At 41.3% G+C, this 27,633-nt stretch overlaps 1 protein-coding gene across 5 annotated transcripts in view; it reads left to right on the forward strand.

Annotated features, from left to right (window-relative positions):
• The window catches only part of LOC128704487 (myogenesis-regulating glycosidase), a 135,946-nt gene that overhangs the window by 54,669 nt on the left and 53,644 nt on the right, over positions 1-27,633 (forward strand). For all 5 annotated transcript variants that reach the window (XM_070102929.1, XM_070102925.1, XM_070102928.1 and 2 more), the window contains exon 6: positions 13,402-13,575. In XM_070102929.1, coding sequence (XP_069959030.1) covers positions 13,402-13,575 — 174 coding nt within the window. The remainder of the gene's footprint in view (positions 1-13,401; positions 13,576-27,633) is intronic.

Genomic DNA, 27,633 nt, shown 5'->3' on the forward strand with positions numbered 1-27,633 from the left:
TGGTCTGAGTAGTATATAGCAGTGCCACCCCCTTGTTGGTCTGGCCTACAGTTGTGTATGGCTGTGTAACCAGGAATGGCATAGACATCTGTAGTATCAGGCTTTAGCCAGGTTTCAGTTAGTGTAATGATGGACATATTGGCATGCAAGGAATTTAGTAATGCTAGGAGGTCATCATAATGCTTGCTTAAAGATCTGATATTGTAGTTAAAGATAGTTATGTTGTTGTTAGCTCTGAGAAGTGCCTTTGATTGTTCTGCTGTGTAGTAATTACAGTAACTGTTTGAATCATTTAAGTCATTAAATAAGAGGTTGGTATCAGGATCAATGCTTGTAATCATAAGATTTGTAGTGAATCTATAGTTAGAATTAAGTAAAAAATAAAGTAAATATTCTAAAGCTAAAAAAAATAGCACCTGAATTATTTAACAAATGTAAAAATAATGAGCTAAGGTAGTTTTTTAAAGCTAAAATAAAGGAGACAATATAAAAGGGACTAAAATAATTTGTGGTGAACAAATAAAGTGATGATCAAATAATGGAGCTTGGGAATATGATAGTAGGTAGTACTTTAAAGGTAATTCTTTAAAGTTAGAATTATAATATAAAATTATAATATAAAAGGGACTAATATAAGTTGTGGTGAACAATAAAGTGGTAATCAAATAATTGCACTAAGGTCTAATATAATGACTTTTGTGGAGTCTATGTTTTGAGCTAGAATGAGCTATAGTACAACTAGATTTAATCTAATAATATAACAATACAAATTAAAAATAGCACCAGTCTCTCACTAGTAATTGCAATATGGTCTAATATAATGAATTTGGTATTGACTATAGTACAACTGAGTTTAATCTAATAATATAAAAAAGGCACAAGACTCTCAATTGTAATTGCACTAAGGTGTTATATAAGTTGTTTACAAGAATTAGAGTATAACTAGATTTAAATTGACAATATAAAATATGCAAGTTAAGGTAGCAAAAGAATAAAAAAAGTAGAAAAAAAAATATATGAGGTAGTTGGTACTAGTTAGCAAAAGATAGTTAAGGGCCTTGAACAATAATATAATTGAAAAATACACTAAATGCACACACAATAGAGTCACTAAGATATGAAAACAATCTTAGAGTAGGAATTATAATACAAACTTATAATATAAAAATACAAATTGAAATGGTACTTGCAATTGCACTAAAGTCTGGTATAGGTTGTTGACAAGATCAGGAGTATAACTAGATTTAAATTGACAAAATATAATTCACAATTAAAGTACCAAAAGAATAATAGTAAAAAAATAACAAGGGTAATGTCTTGGTTATAATATGATAGTAAGATGGTAGACAGGTACACAGGTACAAAGGATAATATAAAGGTTGGAGTTGAATATATAAACTTGAAAATTTGGCAACAAAATGTTATGGGAAGTATAAAATAATGTTTAATGTACAAAAGTAAAATTGACTGGTAGTAAATATGGTGTTTAATAAAATTTTAGTAAGTAATAATGATTACAAAAAAGTGAAAAAGTAATGTTTATTTCATTCAATATTGCACTGGTAGTTATACTAGAGGTTATATGGCAGCACAAGGTAATTAAGAGTACTCTAAGATAGTAAATGTGGTATTAAAACAGGTAAAGGTAATTAGACAAGTAATGGTTATTAAATGTCAAAAATGTTAAGAGTAAATTGAAATTATAGTAAAAATGATAATTATTAATTTTAGTAAGTAATATCAATTGATAGTATTTAAAAAATATGAGGTAATAATATGGACAGAGAAAGTATCAATTCAGTTAATGTTTAAGCAAACAATAGTAAATAAGAAAATTACATAAGGTGACTTATGCTTACTAGTAAAATCACAAAATGAGGTAGTTGATTATTTAATTACTAAGAGATTGTACAATGAAATTTGAACAATAATGGAGCAAAACATTCACTACACTACGTAGGCTTTTAGGTTGGACATTGTTTAGTTATTCTCTGTAAGATTAGTATCCCCGAGAAATCGTGATAGATCATTCTCGTTCGTTATTGTGTACAGTTGACCTACATTTGTTTTCCTAACAAGAATTTTCCCATCTCGTGTGAAGCATTGGTGTATTGTGTCATTATTCTCCCGCTTAAGTTTTCTGACTCTATAAAAGAGGTTCTGACGTTTTTTGGTAAGACACTCGTTTATGTATACCTCTTTCTTTACTTTAATAGATGCAATAATTAAGTCTTTTTTCCTGTCATGTGAGTGGAATCTAAGCATAACACTTTTTCTACCATGGGATCCTAGTAACCTGGCTTCTTTTATTTCTGACTCTGGTACAATAACACTTGTTTGGTCCTTTATGATCTGCAGAGTAATTTCTTTACTGTTTGTTTGGTTCATATCACTGGGAAAAAGTGGACTGTTAACTATTAAACCCAACTAAGAGCGCTGGCCCGGATAACATCCCGTCTAAGTTCCTAAAAGATGGTGCTTCTGAATTGTCAATCCCTATTGCTCACATAATAAATCTATCAGTCACCACTAATACCGTACCAGATGGGTTCAAGAAAAATAATAGGTCTGATGTAAGCAACTATGTAGTATACTCAGTATAATATCCAAAATTCTAGGGAGGGTAGTGTACTCTCAAGTAGTTAAGCACCTTAATGACAACAATGTTCTCCATAGCTATCAGTCGGGCTTTAGAAGATCTTACTCAACCGACACCTCTCTAATTAATCTGATGGATTACCTGAGAACTGAAATGTCAAAGGGGAACCTCATAGGTATGGTAACCTTAGACCTGCGAAAGGCCTTCGATACTGTCAACCACAATATATTATGTAAGAAACTTCAAGCAATCGGTATAGGTTCTGTAGACTGGTTTAAGTCCTACCTTAGCAACAGGAGACAAATTGTCAAAATCAACAAAACGGGATCAGAACCCCTGCCGATATCATGTGGAATTCGCCAAGGTAGTATTCTGGGTCCCTTATTATTCTTATGTTATGTCAGTGACATGCCTATCAGTGTCAAGTGCAAACTCCTACTGTATGCAGATGACAGTGCTCTGTTAGTGTCAGGTAAAGACCCACAAGATATAGCTAATATTTTAACACTGGAACTGGAGTCCTGCAGCAGATGGTTAGTAGACAACAAGCTATCATTACACCTCAGGAAAACTGAAGCCATTCTCTTTGGCATGAAACATAAACTGAGAAGGGTAAATAATTTTAATGTCCAGTGTAATGGGGAACCCATCACTTTGGTTTCATCAGTAAAATATCTGGGAATCCCCTTTGACCCATGCATGTCAGGAGAATTGATAGGGAACAGTGTAGTAAAGAAAGCGAATGCCAGACTGAAGTTCCTGCATAGACAAGCACAGTGTCTACCTACTGAGGCTCGCGGGACCCTATGTCTAGCTCTTATACAATGCCATATGGATTATGCTTGCTCTTCATGGTACTCTGCCTTGACAAAAAAACTGAAAAATAGACTGGAAATCACCCAGAACAAAATCGTAAGATTTATCCTGGGGCTGGGACCAAGAGAGCATGTAGGCCAGAATGAATTACAGCAGTTGGATATGCTGAATGTTGAAGACAGAGTAAAACAACTAAAGCTAAATCATGTTTATAAAATTGCTCACAGTGTCCAGAATATCTTGCTGTCAATTTTGTCAAGGTTGGGAACCAAAGCAATCATAGTACTAGGGGGAGAGAGCACAACTTTGTAGTACCCACAGTCATTGGCCAGGCTTCAAACACCTTTTATTGTACAGCAATAAAGGAATGGAACAGACTACCCGCACATGTCAGAGCCAGTCATAGCATGAACCAGTTCAAGAAGAGTGCCAAAAGGTGTCTGATGAATGTAGCTACAGAAAGGGAGGGAAATGATTTTCTATTTTTTAGGTAACATACGTGTAACTTTTACCTTATTCCTAGTAATGACCCTCGTATTGTAGATAGTCCTTTTAGTATGATAATAAGATGTTATCTTCATTATAGAATAATAAAAAAATATTATAACCTTTATATTATAATAATAAGGTAAAAGGACCCCAATGGAAATAAGTCACTCTGTCTGACTTTTTTGGGTTATCCTAGGTTCTCTACACATATGCTGCTATGTATGATAATTCTATGTAACTGTATTTGTGTATGCCTGAATAAACTTACTTACTTACTTATGATCCTGGAGGCCCCAGCAATGTGAAGAGTATGTTACATTTAGTCAACATGTCATATACCCATATAGGTATGCCCTCCCAATCAGCAAACCAGCAATTAAGAGTATAGCAAGATGGGCCCCACTGTTGTGCTAAACCGCTTACTTCAATCCAACCAGTCACGAGAAAACCCACCAATTTTGTAAAGCGACATCTGGGACTTCTGAATCAGCATTGGTAGACTTCCCACAGTCTAGTAGGGGATGGTTCTCACTGTGTCTGTTGCTTGCATATTGCCTTACTGTACACATTCTCTGTAAATCTACATAGGTTGCACATATCAAGAAAAGTGCAAAGGTTTGCAACAAGGCTAGTTCCAGAGCTAAGGGGAATGTCCTGTGAAGAAAGGTTAAGGGAAATCGGTCTGACAACACTGGAGATCAGGAGGGTCAGGGGAGACATAATAACGACATACAAAATACTGCGTGGAATAGACAAGGTGGACAGACAGGATGTTCCAGAGATGGGACACAGAAACAAGGGAGTCACAATTGGAAGCTGAAGACTCAGATGAGTCAAAGGAATGTTAGGAAGTATTTCTTCAGTCATAGAGTAGTTAGGAAGTGGAATAGTCTGGCAAGCGATGTAGTGGAGGCAGGAACTATACATAGTTTTAAGACTATGTATGATAAAGCTCATGGAGCAGGGGGAGAGGGGACCTAGTAGCAGTCGGTGAAGAGGCAGGGCCAGGAGCTGAGTCTCGACCCCTGCAACCACAATTAGGTGAGTACAGACCAGGCCGCAGGGACATTGACCTCCGAAACTTTCTCCAGGTAAAATCCAGGTAAGTACAGTGGACTCCCGAGTTTCAGCAGCCTCGACTTTCCCGAAATTCAACTTTCGGCGAGTTTTCTTTGGAAAAATTTGGCCTCGAGTTTCTTGAAAAAACTTGTGTTTCGGCGACCGTCTGGTACCCGTCCACCCGTCACCGCACACACAAAGCCAGTCTCCCACACCATTCACACTCAGTGTGCCATTGTTTACCAACACATGACCATCACCCCGTGGGTTCATACAATACATTTCATAATAATCCATTGTTTTTTGTGCTTGCAACTGCTAAATAAGTCATCATGGACCCAAGGAAAGCTAGTGCAAGCCCTTTGGTAAATAAAGTGAGTGATGGGGATGTGGAAGAGTTGGTGGAGGACCACAGGGAAGAGCTAACCACTGACGAACTGCAAGAGCTTCAGCTGGAACAGCATCAGACCACAGCCGAGGAACTTGCTTCAGAGGAGGAGGAAGAGGGAGTGGATGAGGTGCCTTCTTCAGTGATTAAGGACATGTGTGGAATGTGGAATGAGTTGCAGAGTTTTGTTGAAAAGTATCACCATGACCAAGCTGAAACAAGCCGTATCTGCAACATGTACAATGACAGTGTTGTGTCCCACTTCAGGGAAATCTTAAAGAAATGCCCGAAAAAGACCTCTCTGGATAGATACTTTGTGTGCCAGGGGTCCAGTGACTCTCAAGTTGTTCCCAGTGGCATTAAAAGAAGAAGGGAAGTAACCCCCGATAAGGACTTGCTACCTAAAGTCCTAATGGAAGGAGATCCTCCTTTCAAACAATAGTGTACACCTTCCTCCTACCACCTCCTCCCATCTTCCATCCACCCAGAAGTCTTCAGTAAAGTTAAGTGTAATGTTATTATTATTTATTTTAAATGCATGTACTTGATTTCTGGTTGTTTTCATTATGTAAATCTTTATTTAATTTGAAAAAAATATTTTATTTTAATATTTTTGGGTGTCTGGAACGGATTAATTTTATTTCCATTATTTCTTATGTGGAAAATGGTTTCGAGTTTCGTGAATTTCGACCTTCGGCGGGCTCTCTGGAACGGATTGATCATGAAACTCGGGGGTCCACTGTACTGGTTTTCAAACAGAGTGGCCGATGTGTGGAACAAACTTCCTAGTAGGGAAATAGAAGCTAGAACCCTGGGTAGCTTTAAAAAGAGATTGGCTAGATATATGAGTGGGAGGGGCTGGGTTTGACTGGTGTCATGGGTACAGGAGTAAATTCTTGGGTACGTTTGGGTAGGGGTGGTTTTGATAAATACTTGCCTTGCATGGGCCAGTAGGCCTTTTGTGGTGTTCCTCCATTCTTATATTCTTATATATTTGCTGAAGGGAAATATATATTTAAGAAGTATTCTTTGCTGTCTTTTGCTCGTCCCTGCATTGCTAATTGGTTATAGTGCTGACTCAGTTATGAACAGATGCAAAGGCCACAAGATTACACCCGTGTTCATAATAGTGATGAACTCTGAGTATATTGCAATGTACTCTGTGCCCACCCCTCTTCAAGGGGGGCTCCTTGGCGTGGTGAAGAGGCTCTTGGTCTGAGGAATTAGCCCTGTCGGTCTTCTTCCTCAGACCGAACCTAATTACCCCCCATTCTCCCCTCCCCTATCCCATCCTCCCCATCCTCCCCTTTTTCCATTCCTCCTCCTCCTCCTCACCCCTCCCTTTTGCCCTTCCTCTTTTTAGCCTTCGTGATTTCTCCCACAGGCGCGCTAGTTCCTAGGTGGGGGAAAGGACACCGGGGTCCATCCCATTCCGTTGAGGTTTCTTGGCGGTGGCGTAGTTTGCCGTGGAATCTGGATTGCCTAGGGATGTCCCGATCCCTCTCCGGTATCCCGGAGTAGCTTTGGGTGTCTTTTGGGCGACGGGTGTATCTCTGGAAGCCACCTTTCGGATTCCGGGGGTGGTGGCTGAAGGAGGTATGCTTTGTGGCGGATATCCGGCCGCCCTCTCTTTTGTCCACCGAGGTAGCTCGGCAGATGTGAGGTTGCTATCCCAGATTGCTGGTTTACTGGCATGAAGGGTAGGGTATGGCACGGGTTCCATGCTGCATCTGCGCTACTAGCGGTGTCGAGTCCTCTTGGGCGCGGAGGGAGATTTCTGGCCCTTTCATTCCTCCTAGGAACTATCCCTCCCCGGTCCCCCCTTTTTTTTTCTTTTTTTTATTTTTATTTTCTTTTCTTCTTTCTTTTTTTTTCTTAAAAACAAAAAGAAAGAAGTAACCTAACCATGGCAGCCCTAGTCCATGAACCTGGTACCCCCGGGCCCCTTCTTGATACCGCACCCCGTTCTGACCCCGCCTCGTCTTTGGACCACTCTTCAGACATTCCTCATGCCTCTGTACCTATTGCCGGTGCTGTTTCCTCACCCGCTTCAGGTACTGAGGCCTCGACTGACTCCTTCGATTTATCAGACCTTCGCTCTCCTCTGACTATGCTTCCGGCCTCTCCCTCTACGGTGCGGCAATTTTCAAATCGCCGACCCGTTCCACGTCGGACCAACTCTGGTCCCACGCCTAAACGTCAACGACAATTACCTGCTGATGATACTTCTCCACCTTCACCTTCTCGTTCTTCTCAGAAACGATCGACACGTCCTTCACTACCTTTCCACGCTCAGTTTCAGACTGAACAGTGGACTAAATTCTTCACTTTACGACCAACTTCCTCTACTGCCTATCTTTCTGACCATAGTATTGGCAAGGCACTCCTACGCCATGTTGGTAAAGATATTTCTTTTCATGCTCTTAAGAGCGGTACGCGCATCATTACCGTACAGAATGCTACCCAGGCTCGTGAGCTCTCTCGTCTTTCCCATATAGATACTGTTCCTGTCACCCTTGAAAAACATCATTCCCTCAATTCTTGTAGTGGTACCGTTATTCTACCCCATACCATAGTTCAACAAAATTTCCAGACATGTGGCACCGACATTCTAGAACAGCTGGAACTCCAAGATCTCCCAATCCTCAAGGTAGACACTTACGTTCTTCCTGCCCGTGGGCGGAGACGATACCCTAGCAATGTGGCTCGTTTAACTTTTGACAGCCGAGAACTCCCATCCTCCGTTTATATAGCAGGACATCGGTTACAAGTTCGAAAGGTGATCCCTACACCACAACAGTGTAGAAATTGCTGGCGATTTGGCCATCCAGCGAAATATTGCAGATCTATCGCCGAATGCCCAGTCTGTGGTGCCGATGACCATTCTAATACGTCTTGCAATCGATCTCCCTCTTGCCTTAACTGTCATGAGGCTCACCCTTCGTACTCTCGCCGTTGTCAGGTCTATTTAAACGAGCGGGAAATCCGTTACCTCAAAGAGACAGAAGGTCTCCCTTATGCCATGGCAGTTTCTCATCTCCGCCTCCAAGGGAGACTCCCACGTGTTTCTTATTCCCGTGTTTCAAAACGTCCCCCCACTTCTGGTATCCCATCTTCTACACCCACCTCTGTGGTTACCTCTCCCATAATCACTCCTGTATCTAATCCTTTTGCTGTCCTCGGCTCAGACGTCCCTACTTCAACGCCTCAGTCTAATCTCGCTTCTTCGAGTTCTCTCTTACAAGCCTCAGTATCGACGAGACCTCGTACGACACCTCTTCCCAATCGTCCCTCTACTTCTCAAAAGTCAAAAAAAGGTCCGGTAACACCTCCTACCCATCTTCCACCTCCTCATTTTACCCTCCCTGTCTCTGTCCCTAGTTCTTCCCCTCTCACTGGCTCAGTTACAAGTGCAGAGGTTCACCCTCCTCCTCGTAATGTACCTTCCTCCCCTGTTCCCTCCCAAGTTTCTTCCTCTTCTGCCACCTCCCAGGTTCCTGTCTCTTCTGTCCCCTGCCACGCTTCTCCAGTTCCCTCCACCCTTTCGCGCCCCCCTACCTTGGTACAGTCCAATACAGTTCCAATCTTTACTCATCCTCCCCCTACCATTCCCAATATTGTCTCCCATACGACATCTTTGAATTCCGAAACACTTGAAGCAATCTCTGAATATATTGCAGAGACCAAACCATCAATGGACACTGATCCACCTTCCGCTCTTTCTCTCTCCTCTGCTCCATCTGCGCAACTCCTTTCTTCACAGCGCACCGTTCCTTCGCTGCTTGAACATTTTCCACTGCCTCCGCATGTGGACTTTTCTAACCCTTCTAGTCCGTAGGAACCCTTACCTGCGGATTTCAAGTATCTTTATCATTGCCAATCATGGCCTTTTTACAGTGGAATATACGCGGCCTCAGGGGAAATCGGGGTGAGCTTCAGATGTTACTCTCCCAGTTTGCCCCTGTTGGTGTTTGCTTACAGGAACCAAAATTACACTCTGCTGTTATTTCTCACATCTCAGGCTATAATTTATTGTATTCTTCAGATCCTTTTCCTGATGGGACCTTTAATGAAAGTGCCCTTCTTCTCCGCACTGATATTCCGTACCATCAGCTATTTATTCATACTTCGCTGCATTACACAGCAGCCCGTATCCACTTACATAGGTGGTATACGCTCTGTTCTTTATATCTCTCTCCTTCTCGGGCATTATCTATTCCGGATTTTGCCTTCCTTGTTTCGTCATTACCGCCACCGATTCTGTTACTTGGTGATTTTAATGCCCACCATTTCCTCTGGGGAGGGTCTCACTGTGATTCCCGTGGAATTCAGTTAGAGGCTTTTCTTGCCACCCACCCCCTCCATGTTTTAAATACAGGTACTCACACCCATTTTGATCCTCGGACTCATACTCTCTCTTGCATAGATCTCTCAGTTTGCTCTTCCTCCGCCGCATTAGACTTTACTTGGTCTGTTCTCCCGGACTTACATGACAGTGATCATTTCCCAATCATTCTTACTTCCCCTTCATATTCGCCACCTCTTCGCACCCCACGCTGGCAATTTAATCGGGCAAATTGGAACCTTTACTCACACCTGACTGTTTTTAAAGAGGTTCCTTCTTCGTCCTCCATCGATGAGCTTTTACACCTCTTCTCGTCCTCCGTTTTCACCGCAGCTTCTCATTCTATACCCCAAACTTCGGGCAGGCATTCTCAGAAATGCGTGCCTTGGTGGTCTCCTGCTTGTGCTCGTGCAGTACGTTTGAAACGCGCTGCATGGGGCAGGTACCGGTACAATAGAACCACAGAGCGACTCCTTGATTTTAAACAGAAGCGTGCGATCGCTCGCCGTGTCATCCGTGACGCTAAACGCACTTGCTGGCGAGATTATGTCTCCACCATCACCTCTGCTTCCTCTATGAGTGCAGTCTGGAAAAAAGTACGAAAACTGAGTGGTAAATATTCTCCTGACCCGGCTCCTGTTCTGCGGGTTGCCGGTGTTGATATAGCAAACCCACTAGATGTTGCCAATGAAATTGGCAATCATCTGGTCCGTATTTCTCAGGGACTCCATCTATGCCCCTCATTTCTTTCCTCAAAGTCTGCCAGAGAGTTAGCACCTTTGGACTTTTCTTCTCTCAGAGAAGAACAGTATAATGTGCCTTTTACACTTCAAGAACTGGAGGCAACACTCTCAGCTTGTCGATCATCGGCAGCTGGGCCCGACGACATTCATATTCGTATGCTACAACATTTACATCAGTCAGCCCTTGCAGTCCTATTACGCCTTTACAATCTTATTTGGTCACAAGGAGTTCTTCCACAGCTGTGGAAATCCGCCATTGTTCTCCCTTTCCGCAAACCAGGCACTACGGGACATGAAACCTCCCACTATCGTCCCATTGCTCTTACCAGTGCAGTTTGCAAAGTAATGGAACGTCTAGTAAATAGACGTTTAGTGTGGTATTTAGAGACACACAACAGTCTCTCCACTCGTCAATATGGCTTTCGTAAGGGACGTTCTACCATAGACCCCTTACTGCGCTTGGATACGTATGTTCGTAATGCCTTTGCGAATAACCACTCAGTTATTGCCATATTTTTTGACCTTGAGAAGGCATATGACACAACTTGGAGGTATAATATTTTAGCCCAAGCCCACTCCTTAGGCCTTCGAGGCAATCTACCATCCTTCCTTAAGAACTTTTTAACTGACAGGCATTTCCGTGTTCGGGTTAATAATGTGCTCTCCCCGGACTTTGTCCAAGCTGAAGGTGTCCCCCAGGGATGTGTTCTGAGCACAACACTTTTTCTCCTTGCTATTAATGATTTGGCCTCTAGTCTTCCATCAAATATTTGGTCATCACTCTATGTTGATGACTTCGCTATTGCCTGTGCAGGCGCTGACTGTCACCTCCTTACAGATTCTCTCCAGCATGCAGTCGACCGTGTTTCCAATTGGGCCACCACACATGGGTTTAAATTTTCCAGCACTAAAACCCACCAAATCACTTTCACTAGACGCTCTGTCATCTCTGATCATCCTTTGTACCTCTATGGCTCACGTATCCCTGAACGTGATACAGTCAAGTTTCTGGGCCTCCTCTTTGATCGTAGGTTATCCTGGAAACCTCACATTACCTCTCTGAAGGCAACTTGTCACAGCCGGCTGAACCTTCTTAAAACCCTTGCTCATCTTTCGTGGGGAGCTGATCGTCGAACCCTCCTTCACCTACATTCCACCCTTATTTTATCGAAACTTGATTATGGTGACCAGATCTATTCAGCGGCATCTCCTGCTACTCTCTCTAGCCTTAACCCCATTCATCACCAAGGATTACGTTTATGCCTTGGTGCTTTTCGCTCTTCCCCTGTCGAAAGCCTCTATGCAGAAGCGAACGTTCCATCCTTATCCGATCGCCGTGATGCCCATTGCCTGCGCTACTATGTACGCTCTCATGATCTCCGCAATCCTTCCATTTATAGAATGGTCACTGATATTAGTAGACATTCTTTATTTGTTCGCCGCCCCTGCTTACTCCGTCCCTTCTCTCTTCGCCTTCATTCGCTCTTGTCTTCTCTTCAACTACCACCTTTCTATGTACATGTAGCATCTCACTTTTCCCTACCCCCCTGGGAAGTTCCAGCTGTTCGAGTCTGTTCTTTCTCCCTCCCTTGCTCGAAAGCCCAACTGTCTACGGTCGCTTCCCACTCTCTTTTTCTTGACCACTTTCACTCTCATTCTCATGCCATTGCTGTGTACACAGATGGCTCTAAGTCTTCTGACGGCGTAGGATTCGCAGCAGTGTTTCCGGACAGCGTCGTACAAGGGCATTTACTATCTTCAGCTAGTATTTTTACTGCTGAATTATATGCCATCCTTACAGCACTTATCCGTATTGCATCTATGCCTGTGTCATCATTTGTGGTTGTCTCAGACTCCCTTAGTGCTTTACAGGCTATACAAAAATTTGATACACCTCACCCCTTAGTCCTCCGTATCCAACTTTGGCTACGCCGCATCTTTACTAAGCATAAAGATATTGTTTTTTGTTGGGTCCCTGGTCATGTTGACGTACAGGGCAATGAACAGGCAGACACTGCTGCGCGGTCAGCAGTACATGACCTACCAGTTTCTTATAGAGGTATTCCATGTACGGACTATTTTGCTGTAATATCTTCCCACCTTCACACCCGTTGGCAACAACGTTGGTCTACTATGCTCGGCAACAAACTTCAGTCTATTAAACCGAGTATAGGTTACTGGCCGTCTTCTTATCACCAGTGTCGAGGTTGGGAGACTACTCTCTCCCGTCTTCGCATTGGCCATACTCGTCTTACTCATGGATATCTCATGGAGAGGCGTCTTGCTCCTCTCTGTGAGAATTGCCAAGCTCCATTATCAGTCAGCCACATTCTGTTGGACTGCCCACTTTATCAACGAGCACGCAGAATTTACCTCTGTCGTCGTCTTCGCCCCGCTGCTCTCTCTTTACCTTCCCTTCTCGCTGATGGACCCACCTTTCATCCGGACTCTCTCATTGACTTTTTGACAACGACTGACTTACTTCACAAATTCTGATACTTTCAGCCCTTTCTACTTGTATCTCTTGCTACCCTCTACCCCCGTACTATCCCCCGCCCCGCTGTTTTCTGTAACCTGCTGATCATCCCCCCTCCCTTCTGCCATCCAATTCCCTTGCTTCCTTCCCTACCCTGCAGCGCTGTATAGCCCTTGTGGCTTAGCGCTTCTTTTTGATTATAATAATAATAATCTGTGCCCACCACAAAGTAAATGTTATATTGCATAATTCAACCCAACCCATCTAGGGCCAGCCTAAATTTAGTTAGGATTATTTAACATCAATGAATTATAAAACTTTTATGAGATTTATGCTTCACTTGTTTGGTAAGTCATTCTGGTTAATAAATCATGTTGAAAGTTCAACTCAAGAACTACAATATTCTTTACTTGTTCTTTTTCTTCATTTACTTACTCATTTCCCTTCTTTTCTCCTCCCACTCATCATTTTACTTTGCTGATTCAGGTTCACGAGGCAACTTACCCCTTGTTCTTCTCACTGCCCGAGAGTGTGCCTGATGCACGTATGATTGAGGAACCCATCTGGTCCACTTGGGCAGAGTACAAGACTGAAGTCAACGACACCAGGGTACTGGCCCTCGCTAAGGAGATTACAAACCGTGGATTCAACAACAGCCAGGTAGGATTAATATGGATTTCCTTATTTGGGGTCTGATGAACCAAGCAAGGAAAAGGTGGATTTCTTAAGTTGTAGTCTGATCAACTACATAGGAATCAAGATCCTTCAAAATTACCTCTGTTTCACTTGCGTTTGAACAACCTTACAATTTTTAGGCTAAATTTGCCCATTTTGTCACATTTTTTCTTGGGAATGTCTCCTTTTTGTTATTGTTGTGTCACAACCTGGTAGTTGTGGAAAATATTATTTGATTTCCAGTTGAGGGAGAAAGGAGGAGGGTGTGTCGAGTGGCCCACCATGCCTGTTGGGGTGCCACATTTCTTTATACCCTCTTAATTTCTAAGACTTAATCTGTAATAAAGACCACACTAGTGTATTATACACTACTACTAATGTGTATTTAAGCTAAGTTAGAGTTAGATTTAATTTGCCTTAGTAGGGTACTGTGCAACTCACATCCTACACAATAGGCCGTAAGTATCCTGCAGCCAGTTTGAGTGCCCACGGCGAGGAACCAGTTGCACGCCTACTACTGAGGCAGTCACGCCATAGGCAGTGAGAGAAGCTTAATTTCACTATGATCAAGGAATTCTCGCAACTGGACCAGACAGTTGCATGTGACTCACATAGGTATTTCTAGGTGTACCATGGCTTATCACCCTTCCACATGAGTATCTCGCGAGTGTTGAATACATTCATGTAGCTTGGGACCTACGTGCAAAAGGGTGGTCACCACCTTCACCAGAGACCTACAACTGCAACTGACTGTTAAATCACACTGCCAACAGTAAGATATAGTTTTTTTTTTTTTTAACAAGTTGGCCGTCTCCCACCGAGGCAGGGTGGGGTGGCAGGTCCTGGGCTGAATTTCATAACTGATTCGAGAAGATTCACTAACCCAATCAGTCATAAACACACAGACAATCTCTATTCTACACAGTAGTAACAGTTGTTTAGGAGAACTTTTTATTACATTAGTATTTCTTTTACACCAAACTAAACTAAAAGAGGAGGCAGTTAGGGTAAGATATAAACAGCTATTGGAGGATAGATGGGCTAATGAGAGCATAGGCAATGGGGTCGAAGAGGTATGGGCTAGGTTTAAAAATGTAGTGTTAGAGTGTTCAGCAGAAGTTTGTGGTTACAGGAAAGTGGGTGCAGGAGGGAAGAGGAGCGATTGGTGGAATGATGATGTAAAGAGAGTAGTAAGGGAGAAAAAGTTAGCATATGAGAAGTTTTTACAAAGTAGAAGTGATGCAAGGAGGGAAGAGTATATGGAGAAAAAGAGAGAAGTTAAGAGAGTGGTGAAGCAATGTAAAAAGAGAGCAAATGAGAGAGTGGGTGAGATGTTATCAACAAATTTTGTTGAAAATAAGAAAAAGTTTTGGAGTGAGATTAACAAGTTAAGAAAGCCTAGAGAACAAATGGATTTGTCAGTTAAAAATAGGAGAGGAGAGTTATTAAATGGAGAGTTAGAGGTATTGGGAAGATGGAGGGAATATTTTGAGGAATTGTTAAATGTTGATGATGATAGGGAAGCTGTGATTTCGTGTATAGGGCAAGGAGGAATAACATCTTGTAGGAGTGAGGAAGAGCCAGTTGTGAGTGTGGGGGAAGTTCGTGAGGCAGTAGGTAAAATGAAAGGGGGTAAGGCAGCCGGGATTGATGGGATAAAGATAGAAATGTTAAAAGCAGGTGGGGATATAGTTTTGGAGTGGTTGGTGCAATTATTTAATAAATGTATGGAAGAGGGTAAGGTACCTAGGGATTGGCAGAGAGCATGCATAGTTCCTTTGTATAAAGGCAAAGGGGATAAAAGAGAGTGCAAAAATTATAGGGGGATAAGTCTGTTGAGTGTACCTGGTAAGGTGTATGGTAGAGTTATAATTGAAAGAATTAAGAGTAAGACGGAGAATAGGATAGCAGATGAACAAGGAGGCTTTAGGAAAGGTAGGGGGTGTGTGGACCAGGTGTTTACAGTGAAACATATAAGTGAACAGTATTTAGATAAGGCTAAAGAGGTCTTTGTGGCATTTATGGATTTGGAAAAGGCGTATGACAGGGTGGATAGGGGGGCAATGTGGCAGATGTTGCAAGTGTATGGTGTAGGAGGTAGGTTACTGAAAGCAGTGAAGAGTTTTTACGAGGATAGTGAGGCTCAAGTTAGAGTATGTAGGAAAGAGGGAAATTTTTTCCCAGTAAAGGTAGGCCTTAGACAAGGATGTGTGATGTCACCGTGGTTGTTTAATATATTTATAGATGGGGTTGTAAGAGAAGTAAATGCGAGGGTCTTGGCAAGAGGCGTGGAGTTAAAAGATAAAGAATCACACACAAAATGGGAGTTGTCACAGCTGCTCTTTGCTGATGACACTGTGCTCTTGGGAGATTCTGAAGAGAAGTTGCAGAGATTGGTGGATGAATTTGGTAGGGTGTGCAAAAGAAGAAAATTAAAGGTGAATACAGGAAAGAGTAAGGTTATGAGGATAACAAAAAGATTAGGTGATGAAAGATTGAATATCAGATTGGAGGGAGAGAGTATGGAGGAGGTGAACGTATTCAGATATTTGGGAGTGGACGTGTCAGCGGATGGGTCTATGAAAGATGAGGTGAATCATAGAATTGATGAGGGAAAAAGAGTGAGTGGTGCACTTAGGAGTCTGTGGAGACAAAGAACTTTGTCCTTGGAGGCAAAGAGGGGAATGTATGAGAGTATAGTTTTACCAACGCTCTTATATGGGTGTGAAGCGTGGGTGATGAATGTTGCAGCGAGGAGAAGGCTGGAGGCAGTGGAGATGTCATGTCTGAGGGCAATGTGTGGTGTGAATATAATGCAGAGAATTCGTAGTTTGGAAGTTAGGAGGAGGTGCGGGATTACCAAAACTGTTGTCCAGAGGGCTGAGGAAGGGTTGTTGAGGTGGTTCGGACATGTAGAGAGAATGGAGCGAAACAGAATGACTTCAAGAGTGTATCAGTCTGTAGTGGAAGGAAGGCGGGGTAGGGGTCGGCCTAGGAAGGGTTGGAGGGAGGGGGTAAAGGAGGTTTTGTGTGCGAGGGGCTTGGACTTCCAGCAGGCATGCGTGAGCGTGTTTGATAGGAGTGAATGGAGACAAATGGTTTTTAATACTTGACGTGCTGTTGGAGTGTGAGCAAAGTAACATTTATGAAGGGATTCAGGGAAACCGGCAGGCCGGACTTGAGTCCTGGAGATGGGAAGTACAGTGCCTGCACTCTGAAGGAGGGGTGTTAATGTTGCAGTTTAAAAACTGTAGTGTAAAGCACCCTTCTGGCAAGACAGTGATGGAGTGAATGATGGTGAAAGTTTTTCTTTTTCGGGCCACCCTGCCTTGGTGGGAATCGGCCAGTGTGATAATAATAAAAAAAATAATAATAACCAAACACGCCGGGTTACCATCTGGAAAAGACACAGGTTGTGACAAGACCGGCAAACCCACTACATTTTACACAAAGCTTCATAAACTACACCATGCACTTTAGAAAGCTCCATGTGGGTAAAACGTAATAATTTTTTTTTTTTTTATCTGTATGTGTCTTTGGCTGTAACAGCCAGACTTCCAACCATCACCACTCACGTAATTACATCTTTACTTTTTCAAATACCAATTTGTTTATGTTCTAAATACAGTGGTCCCTCGTTTTTCGTAATTAATCCGTTCCTGGGGGAGCTACTATAAACGAAATTTACGATTTGCGAATCAATTTTCCCCATAAGAAATAATGTAAATACAATTAATCCGTTCCTGACACCCAGAAGTATTAAAACAAAAAAATTTTTTACATGAAATATACATGTAGTACATAAACAATACAATGGGAAATGATGAATGAAACATTAACAGCATAACACTTACCTTTATTGGAGATTCTTCTTAGTGTATGGGAAACTGGAGGAGGAGAGGGATTGGATTGTTTACAGTTTGGAAGGGGAATCCCCTTTCAGCAACACCTCATGTACCAATTGCTTCTCTGGGGTTGCTTCTCTTCTCTGTTTCTTAATGCCACTAGGACCACCTTGAGAGTCACTGGAGTCCTGTCTCGCAAAGTAACTGTGGAGAGAGCTCTGTTTCTGGTGTCTCTTTAACACTTCCCTAAAATGGCCCAAGACTTTGTCACTGTACATATTTCTCACCTTCTTTACCACAGGCTTGGCACTAGGAGCTTTCTTTGGAGCCATGGTAGCTTATTTAGTACAGTGGACCCCCGCATAACGATTACCTCCGAATGCGACCAATTATGTAAGTGTATTTATGTAAGTGCGTTCGTACGTGTATGTTTGGGGGTCTGAAATGGACTAATCTACTTCACAATATTTCTTATGGGAACAAATTCAGTCAGTACAGGCACCTGAACATACTTCTGGAGTGAAAAAATATCATTAACCGGGGGTCCACTGTACTTGCAAGCACTAAAATGAGTGGAATATTATGAAATATTTTGTAGGAGCACTTGAGGGGACCTTCACTCACTGGTAAACAATGCCAGACTGGCTGGGTAGGGAGGCCGCCTTGGCTCACACCGTGCGTATGCGTCCCGGACGAATTGCTATTCGCGAGTCAACCTATGAAAAGCGAGTCCATGTTTATACGAAAATACCCCTATGATTGGCGAAATTTACGATTGCTGAGAACTGCGAAAAGCGAGGGACCACTGTAGTAATAAATAATAATAATAATATTATTATTAATAATAATTTTATTTGAACATGATAGAATGTCTGTACAGAGATGGGCAAAATTTGGTTGTGCATGCGGAAAACCCATATTTAGCCAAAGCATTTTGGGCACTGCAGAGCATTTGACGTGTGCGCACCGAGAGCAACAGAGCATGTACATGAGGATGGACGTATATCTCACTTTATATTCACTTAGAATTTACGTTAATCCCAACATGTCCATATTTGGGATTTAAAAAATATTTGATTGGTAGTGAATAGGTGACTTGCCACCTCAATATCCTTTGTGTATCCATAGGCTTTAAACCCAATTAACCAACTTAATGACTACAGGATACATAAACCCAGAGGTTTATTTCTCTCTCTGTAGATATGCTGAGAGTTTTTATTCTGTCTTAGGGGTTCAGTTATTTTTGTCTGGTGAAAAAGTTATGTGCAGCCTTAATGATCCTATCATAACTGATAGACTTTAAACCCCATTAATATTATATGGGCACATGTATATACACTGAGAGATGTGTCTCTCAGCAAATATATGCTGAGAGTTTACTTTGATCCATAGTTTAGGGATTTAAGCATACTTATCTGGTAGTGAAAAGTGACTTGCAGCCTTGATGACCCTCATTTAGTCGATAAGCTTTGAACCTCATTAGCCAAGCTAATAACATAAACACTATAAATTCTAATTAGTGTATATCTCTTGATGTGTGTGCACTGAGAGCAACTATGCATACATGGAGGGGATATATATATCTCTGTGTGTAATTTATACGCCTAGAGTTTACGTAAAAATTCTTCCTCCGTAAGTCATGCGTGTCGTAAAAGGCGACTGAAATGCTGGGAGCATGAGGCTAGTGACCCCTTCTCCTGTATATATTACTAACGTTAAAAAGAGAAAATTTTGTTTTTCTTTTTGGGCCACCCTGCCTCCGTGGGATACGGCCGGTGCATTGAAAGAAGAAGTTTACGTTAAGCCCAATATGCCCGTAAGTGGGATTGGAGTATTGTTGATTGGTGAACAGTTGACATGTGGCCGTAATGACCATCACATGCCGACAGGCTCACCATAAACTTACACCTATTAATCGGGTCTGTAGTAAACTAGCTTCCTCAACTAGACTGGAAAAAGGTTTAAAGTTTTGTTTTACAACAGAGGATAGAAAAGATTCTATTTTAGATGAAGAACAATATAATGAAAGGAACGTGACATGAAACGTCCATGGGGGAAAAAATATCAGGCCATCGTTCAGACTGACTAGAAATCATTGGCTTGTTGGCCCTCTCAATAACACAGGAGCTAAAGTTACATTTCCATCATCCTTATGTCTTTTGTTAAGCAGCTTTAATGACTAACTTGTTTCCAGCAGTTCATGATCTCACTCAATGAGTAGGTGAGAATGTGATCCACAAACTGCCAAAGTATTTTTATCATATTTTCTAGCATAAAATGAGATATCTCATTTAATTTAATTATTACTTATGTGGCCACGAATAATCTGAAGACGCATGCTTTTTTAACAGGTTAGGAAGTGACTCAAAGTGTCTTGAACTTCCAGCAAGCATGTGTGAGCGTGTTAGATAGGAATAAATGGAGAAGAATGGTTTTTGGGACTTGATGAACTGTTGGAGTGTGAGCATGGTAATATTTAGTGAAGGGATTCAGGGAAACTGGTTATTATAGATTTAACCTGACTTGAGTCCTGGAAATGGGAAGTACAGTGTCTGCACTTTAACCCTTAAACTGTCCAAACAGACCTACGTTCACATGCGTAGTTCTCCAAAAGTAGATCTACGTTTCTTTTACATATTTTCAAATGTAAAAAAAAAAAAAAAAGATCTACTTCTTTTACATACTTTCAAATGTTGAAAAAGCGTAGATCTATGTTTGGACAGTTTAAGGGTAAAAGGAGGGGGTCTGGGATATTGACAGTTTGGAGGAACTTCTAAACTGTCGTATCGGAGCATCTCTGCAAAGACAGTGATTATGTATGAGTGAGGTGAAAGTGTTGAATGCTGATGAAAATATTTTATATTTGGGGATTTTCTTTCTTTTTGGATTGCCCTGCCTCGGTGGGAGATGGCCGACTTGATGAAAAAAAAGTATATATACACTAGGGCCCCGCTTCACAGCATTTTGCTTTATGGCGTTCCACTAATACGGTCATTTCAAATTATGACCAAAACACACTATACGGCTTCCCCCACCTGACTTTCTGATATGGTCATCACACCTCGCCCGGTTTGTTTACATTCTCCGTGAGCTTCATAAGCACTATTTCTCTACATTATGTCTAGAAACTCCAAAATTTCAAGTGTTTTTAAGAGTTATTTCATATTGTATTTTTTTTTTTAACAAGTCGGCCGTCTCCCACCGAGGCAGGGTGACCCAAAAAGAAAGAAAATCCCCAAAAAGAAAATACAGTGGACCCCCGCATACCGTACACATCGCATACCGTACAATCCGCATACCGGACGCTTTGATCGCAAAAATTTGGCCTCGCATACCGCCCAAAAACCCGCTCACCGTCCTTCGTCCGAGACACATCCAATGTGCGGCCTGAGCCAGCCTCATATGTTCCGCCGGTGGCATTGTTTACCAGCCAGCCTCCGCGGTAACATCCAAGCATACAATCGGAATATTTCGTATTATTACAGTGTTTTCGGTGCTTTATCTGGAAAATAAGTGACCATGGGCCCCAAGAAAGCTTCTAGTGCCAACCCTACAGCAATAAGGGTGAGAATTCCAATAGAAATGAAGAAAGAGATCATTGATAAGTATGAAAGTGGAGTGCGTGTCTCCGAGCTGGTCAGGTTGTACAAGAAACCCAAATCAACCATCTCTACTATTGTGGGCAACAGAAAGGCAATCAAGGAAGCTGTTCTTGCCAAAGGTTCAACTGTGTTTTCGAAACAAAGATCGCAAGTGATGGAAGATGTTGAGAGACTCTTATTGGTGTGGATAAATGAAAAACAGCTAGCAGGAGATAGCGTCTCTCAAGCGATCATAAGCGAAAAGGCTAGGAAGTTGCATGAGGATTTAATTAAAAAAATGCCTGCAACTAGTGATGATGTGAGTGAATTTAAGGCCAGCAAAGGTTGGTTTGAGAGATTTAAGAAGCGTAGTGGCATACACAGTGTGATAAGGCATGGTGAGGCTGCCAGTTCAGACCAAAAAGCAGCTGAAAAATATGTGCAGGAATTCAAGGAGTACATAGACAATGAAGAATTGAAACCTGAAGAAGTGTTTAATTGTGACACTGACAATGTTGTGAAACACTTTAGGAATGTCATAAAGGAACGGGAGGTACAGGCCTCTATGGACAGATATGTTGTGCGACAAAGGTCCAGTGACTCTCAAGCTGGTCCTAGTGGCATTAAAAGAAGAAGGGAAGTAACCCCGGAAAAGGACTTAACACCTCAAGTCCTAATGGAAGGGGATTCCCCTTCTAAACACTAACACCATCCACACACTCCCCTCCTCCCATCCCATCAATCATCACCAGATCTTCAATAAAGGTAAGTGTCATGTAATTGTACATGTCTTCTTCAGTTTGTGTGTATTAAAATTAATATTTCATGTGGTAAAAAATTTTTTTTTCAATACTTTTGGGTGTCTTGCACGGATTAATTTGATTTCCATTATTTCTTATGGGGAAAATTAACTCGACTAATGATAATTTCGATTAACGATGAGCTCTCAGGAACGGATTAATATCGTTGGTCGAGGGTCCACCACTGTATATAAATATATATCTGTGTGTGTGTATATATATATATTATTTATATATATATATATATATATATATATATATATATATATATATATATATATATATATATATATATATATATATATATATATATATATATATATATATATATAGATATATATATACAGTGGACCCCCCGCATAACGATCACCTCCGAATGCGACCAATTATGTAAGTGTATTTATGTAAGTGTCTTTGTACGTGTATGTTTGGGGGTCTGAAATGGACTAATCTACTTCACAATATTCCTTATGGGAACAAATTCGGTCAGTACTGGCACCTGAACATACTTCTGGAGTGAAAAAATATCGTTAACCGGGGGTCCACTGTATATATATATATATTTATATATATATATATATATATATATATATATATATATATATATATATATATATATATATATATATATATATAAAGAGAATATGAATGTGTAAATTCAAGAATTATGTGGATTAAAGTAAAGGTTGGATGCGAGAAGTGGGTCATAATAAGCGTGTATGCACCTGGAGAAGAGAGGAATGCAGAGGAGAGAGAGAGATTTTGGGAGATGTTAAGTGAATGTATAGGAGCCTTTGAACCAAGTGAGAGAGTAATTGTGGTAGGGGACTTGAATGCTAAAGTAGGAGAAACTTTTAGAGAGGGTGTGGTAGGTAAGTTTGGGGTGCCAGGTGTAAATGATAATGGGAGCCCTTTGATTGAACTTTGGATAGAAAGGGGTTTAGTTATAGGTAATACATATTTTAAGAAAAAGAGGATAAATAAGTATACACGATATGATGTAGGGCGAAATGACAGTAGTTTGTTGGATTATGTATTGGTAGATAAAAGACTGTTGAGTAGACTTCAGGATGTACATGTTTATAGAGGGGCCACAGATATATCAGATCACTTTCTAGTTGTAGCTACACTGAGAGTAAAAGGTAGATGGGATACAAGGAGAATAGAAGCATCAGGGAAGAGAGAGGTGAAGGTTTATAAACTAAAAGAGGAGGCAGTTAGGGTAAGATATAAACAGCTATTGGAGGATAGATGGGCTAATGAGAGCATAGGCAATGGGGTCGAAGAGGTATGGGGTAGGTTTAAAAATGTAGTGTTAGAGTGTTCAGCAGAAGTTTGTGGTTACAGGAAAGTGGGTGCAGGAGGGAAGAGGAGCGATTGGTGGAATGATGATGTAAAGAGAGTAGTAAGGGAGAAAAAGTTAGCATATGAGAAGTTTTTACAAAATAGAAGTGATGCAAGGAGGGAAGAGTATATGGAGAAAAAGAGAGAAGTTAAGAGAGTGGTGAAGCAATGTAAAAAGAGAGCAAATGAGAGAGTGGGTGAGATGTTATCAACAAATTTTGTTGAAAATAAGAAAAAGTTTTGGAGTGAGATTAACAAGTTAAGAAAGCCTAGAGAACAAATGGATTTGTCAGTTAAAAATAGGAGAGGAGAGTTATTAAATGGAGAGTTAGAGGTATTGGGAAGATGGAAGGAATATTTTGAGGAATTGTTAAATGTTGATGAAGATAGGGAAGCTGTGATTTCGTGTATAGGGCAAGGAGGAATAACATCTTGTAGGAGTGAGGAAGAGCCAGTTGTGAGTGTGGGGGAAGTTCGTGAGGCAGTAGGTAAAATGAAAGGGGGTAAGGCAGCCGGGATTGATGGGATAAAGATAGAAATGTTAAAAGCAGGTGGGGATATAGTTTTGGAGTGGTTGGTGCAATTATTTAATAAATGTATGGAAGAGGGTAAGGTACCTAGGGATTGGCAGAGAGCATGCATAGTTCCTTTGTATAAAGGCAAAGGGGATAAAAGAGAGTGCAAAAATTATAGGGGGATAAGTCTGTTGAGTATACCTGGTAAAGTGTATGGTAGAGTTATAATTGAAAGAATTAAGAGTAAGACGGAAAATAGGATAGCAGATGAACAAGGAGGCTTTAGGAAAGGTAGGGGGTGTGTGGACCAGGTGTTTACAGTGAAACATATAAGTGAACAGTATTTAGATAAGGCTAAAAAGGTCTTTGTAGCATTTATGGATTTGGAAAAGGCGTATGACAGGGTGGATAGGGGGGCAGTGTGGCAGATGTTGCAAGTGTATGGTGTAGGAGGTAGGTTACTGAAAGCAGTGAAGAGTTTTTACGAGGATAGTGAGGCTCAAGTTAGAGTATGTAGGAAAGAGGGAAATTTTTTCCCAGTAAAAGTAGGCCTTAGACAAGGATGTGTGATGTCACCGTGGTTGTTTAATATATTTATAGATGGGGTTGTAAGAGAAGTAAATGCGAGGGTCTTGGCAAGAGGCGTGGAGTTAAAAGATAAAGAATCACACACAAAGCGGGAGTTGTCACAGCTGCTCTTTGCTGATGACACTGTGCTCTTGGGAGATTCTGAATAGAAGTTGCAGAGATTGGTGGATGAATTTGGTAGGGTGTGCAAAAGAAGAAAATTAAAGGTGAATACAGGAAAGAGTAAGGTTATGAGGATAACAAAAAGATTAGGTGATGAAAGATTGAATATCAGATTGGAGGGAGAGAGTATGGAGGAGGTGAACGTATTCAGATATTTGGGAGTGGACGTGTCAGCAGATGGGTCTATGAAAGATGAGGTGAATCATAGAATTGATGAGGGAAAAAGAGTGAGTGGTGCACTTAGGAGTCTGTGGAGACAAAGAACTTTGTCCTTGGAGGCAAAGAGGGGAATGTATGAGAGTATAGTTTTACCAACGCTCTTATATGGGTGTGAAGCATGGGTGATGAATGTTGCAGCGAGGAGAAGGCTGGAGGCAGTGGAGATTTAGAAAAGGCATATGATAGAGTGGATAGAGGAGCAATGTGGCAGATGTTGCAAGTACAGTGGACCCCCGGTTAACAAACTTTTTTCATTCCAGTAGTATGTTCAGGTGCCAGTACTGACCGAATTTTTTCCCATAAGGAATATTGTGAAGTAGATTAGTCCATTTCAGACCCCCAAACATACACGTACAAACACACTTACATAAATACACTTACATAATTGGTCGCATTTGGAGGTGATCGTTAAGCGGGGGTCCACTGTATATGGAATAGGTTGTAAGTTACTAAATGCTGTAAAGAGCTTTTATGAGGATAGTGAGGCTCAGGTTAGGGTGTGTAGAAGAGAGGGAGAATACTTCCCGGTAAAAGTAGGTCTTAGACAGGGATGTGTAATGTCACCATGGTTGTTTAATATATTTATAGATGGGGTTGTAAAAGAAGTAAATGCTAGGGTGTTCGGGAGAGGGGTGGGATTAAATTATGGGGAATCAAATTCAAAATGGGAATTGACACAGTTACTTTTTGCTGATGATACTGTGCTTATGGGAGATTCTAAAGAAAAATTGCAAAGGTTAGTGGATGAGTTTGAAAATGTGTGTAAAGGTAGAAAGTTGAAAGTGAACATAGAAAAGAGTAAGGTGATGAAGGTATCAAATGATTTAGATAAAGAAAAATTGGATATCAAATTGGGGAGGAGAAGTATGGAAGAAGTGAATGTTTTCAGATACTTAGGAGTTGACGTGTCGGCGGATGGATTTATGAAGGATGAGGTTAATCATAGAATTGATGAGGGAAAAAAGGTGAGTGGTGCGTTGAGGTATATGTGGAGTCAAAAAACGTTATCTATGGAGGCAAAGAAGGGAATGTATGAAAGTATAGTAGTACCAACACTCTTATATGGATGTGAAGCTTGGGTGGTAAATGCAGCAGTGAGGAGACGGTTGGAGGCAGTGGAGATGTCCTGTCTAAGGGCAATGTGTGGTGTAAATATTGTGCAGAAAATTCTTAGTGTGGAAATTAGGAGAAGGTGTGGAGTTAATAAAAGCATTAGTCAGAGGGCAGAAGAGGGGTTGTTGAGGTGGTTTGGTCATTTAGAGAGAATGGATCAAAGTAGAATGACATGGAAAGCATTTAAATCTATAGGGGAAGGAAGGAGGGGTAGGGGTCGTCCTCGAAAGGGTTGGAAAGAGGGGGTAAAGGAGGTTTTGTGGGCTAGGGGCTTGGATTTCCAGCAAGCGTGCATGAGCATGTTAGATAGGAGTGAATGGAGGCGAATGATACTTGAGACCTGACGATCTGTTGGAGTGTGAGCAGGGTAATATTTAGTGAAGGGATTCAGGGAAACCGGTTATGTTCATATAGTCGGACTTGAGTCCTGGAAATGGGAAGTACAATGCCTGCACTTTAAAGGAGGGGTTTGGGATATTGGCAGTTTGGAGGGATATGTTGTGTATCTTTATACATATATACTTCTAAGCTGTTGTATTCTGAGCACCTCTGCAAAAGCAGTGATAATGTGTGAGTGTGGTGAAAGTGTTGAATGATGATGAAAGTATTTTCTTTTTGGGGATTTTCTTTCTTTTTTGGGTCACCCTGCCTTGGTGGGAGATGGCCGACTTGTTGAAAAAAAAAAATAAAAAATTATATACAGTGGACCCCCGGTTAACGATTTTAATCCGTGCAAGAGGGCTCATCGTTATGCGAAATAATCGTTATGCGAATTAATTTTCCCCATAAGAAATAATGGAAATAAAATTAATCCGTGCAAGACGCCCAAAAGTATGAAAAAAAAATTTTTTTACCACATGAAATGTTAATTTTAATACACACAAACTGAAAAAGGCATGCACAATTACATGACACTTACTTTTATTGAAGATCTGGTGATGATTGATGGGATGGGAGGAGGGGAGAGCATTATCTTCTTACTGTTTAGAAGGGGAATCCCCTTCCATTAGGACTTGAGGTAGCAAGTCCTTTTCTGGGGTTACTTCCCTTCTTCTTTTAATGCCACTAGGACCAGCTTCAGAGTCACTGGACCTCTGTCGCACAACAAATCTGTCCATAGAGCTCTGTACCTCCCGTTTCTTCAAGACTTTCCTAAAATGGGCCATAACATTGTCATTGAAATAGTCACAAGCACGGCTTGCAACAGCTGTGTCAGGGTGATTTTCATCTATAAAGGTTTGCAGTTCAAACCACTCTGCACACATTTCCTTAATCTTTGAAGTAGGCACAATGGATTCCACAACTGGCATAGGCTTCTCAGGGTTAGCCCCAAACCCTTCAAAATCTTTCTTAATTTCCATACTAATTCTCACCCTTTTTACCACAGGGTTGGCACTAGAAGCTTTCTTGGGGCCCATGGTCACTTATTTTCCAGAAACACCACCGAAAACACTGTAATAATACGAAATATTCCGAGTGTATGCTTGGATGTTACCGCGGAGGCTGGCTGGTAAACAATGGGACGGCCGGCACATGTGAGGGCACATTGGACGCGTCTCGGACGAAAATCGGTATGCGGGTTTTTAATCGGTATGCGGGGCAAAAATTTTGTGATAAAAGTAATCGTTATGCGGAAAAATCGCTATGCGATGCCATCGTTATGCGGGGGTCCACTGTATATGTATATAATATATATATATATTATATATATTATATATATATATTATATATATATATATATTATTTTTTTTTTTTATTATCACACCGGCCGATTCCCACCAAGGCAGGGTGGCCCGAAAAAGAAAAACTTTCACCATCATTCACTCCATCACTGTCTTGCCAGAAGGGTGCTTTACACTACAGTTTTTAAACTGCA

This window comes from Cherax quadricarinatus, chromosome 84 (assembly GCF_038502225.1).
Source record: "Cherax quadricarinatus isolate ZL_2023a chromosome 84, ASM3850222v1, whole genome shotgun sequence".
Taxonomy (NCBI): Eukaryota; Metazoa; Arthropoda; class Malacostraca; order Decapoda; family Parastacidae; genus Cherax; species Cherax quadricarinatus.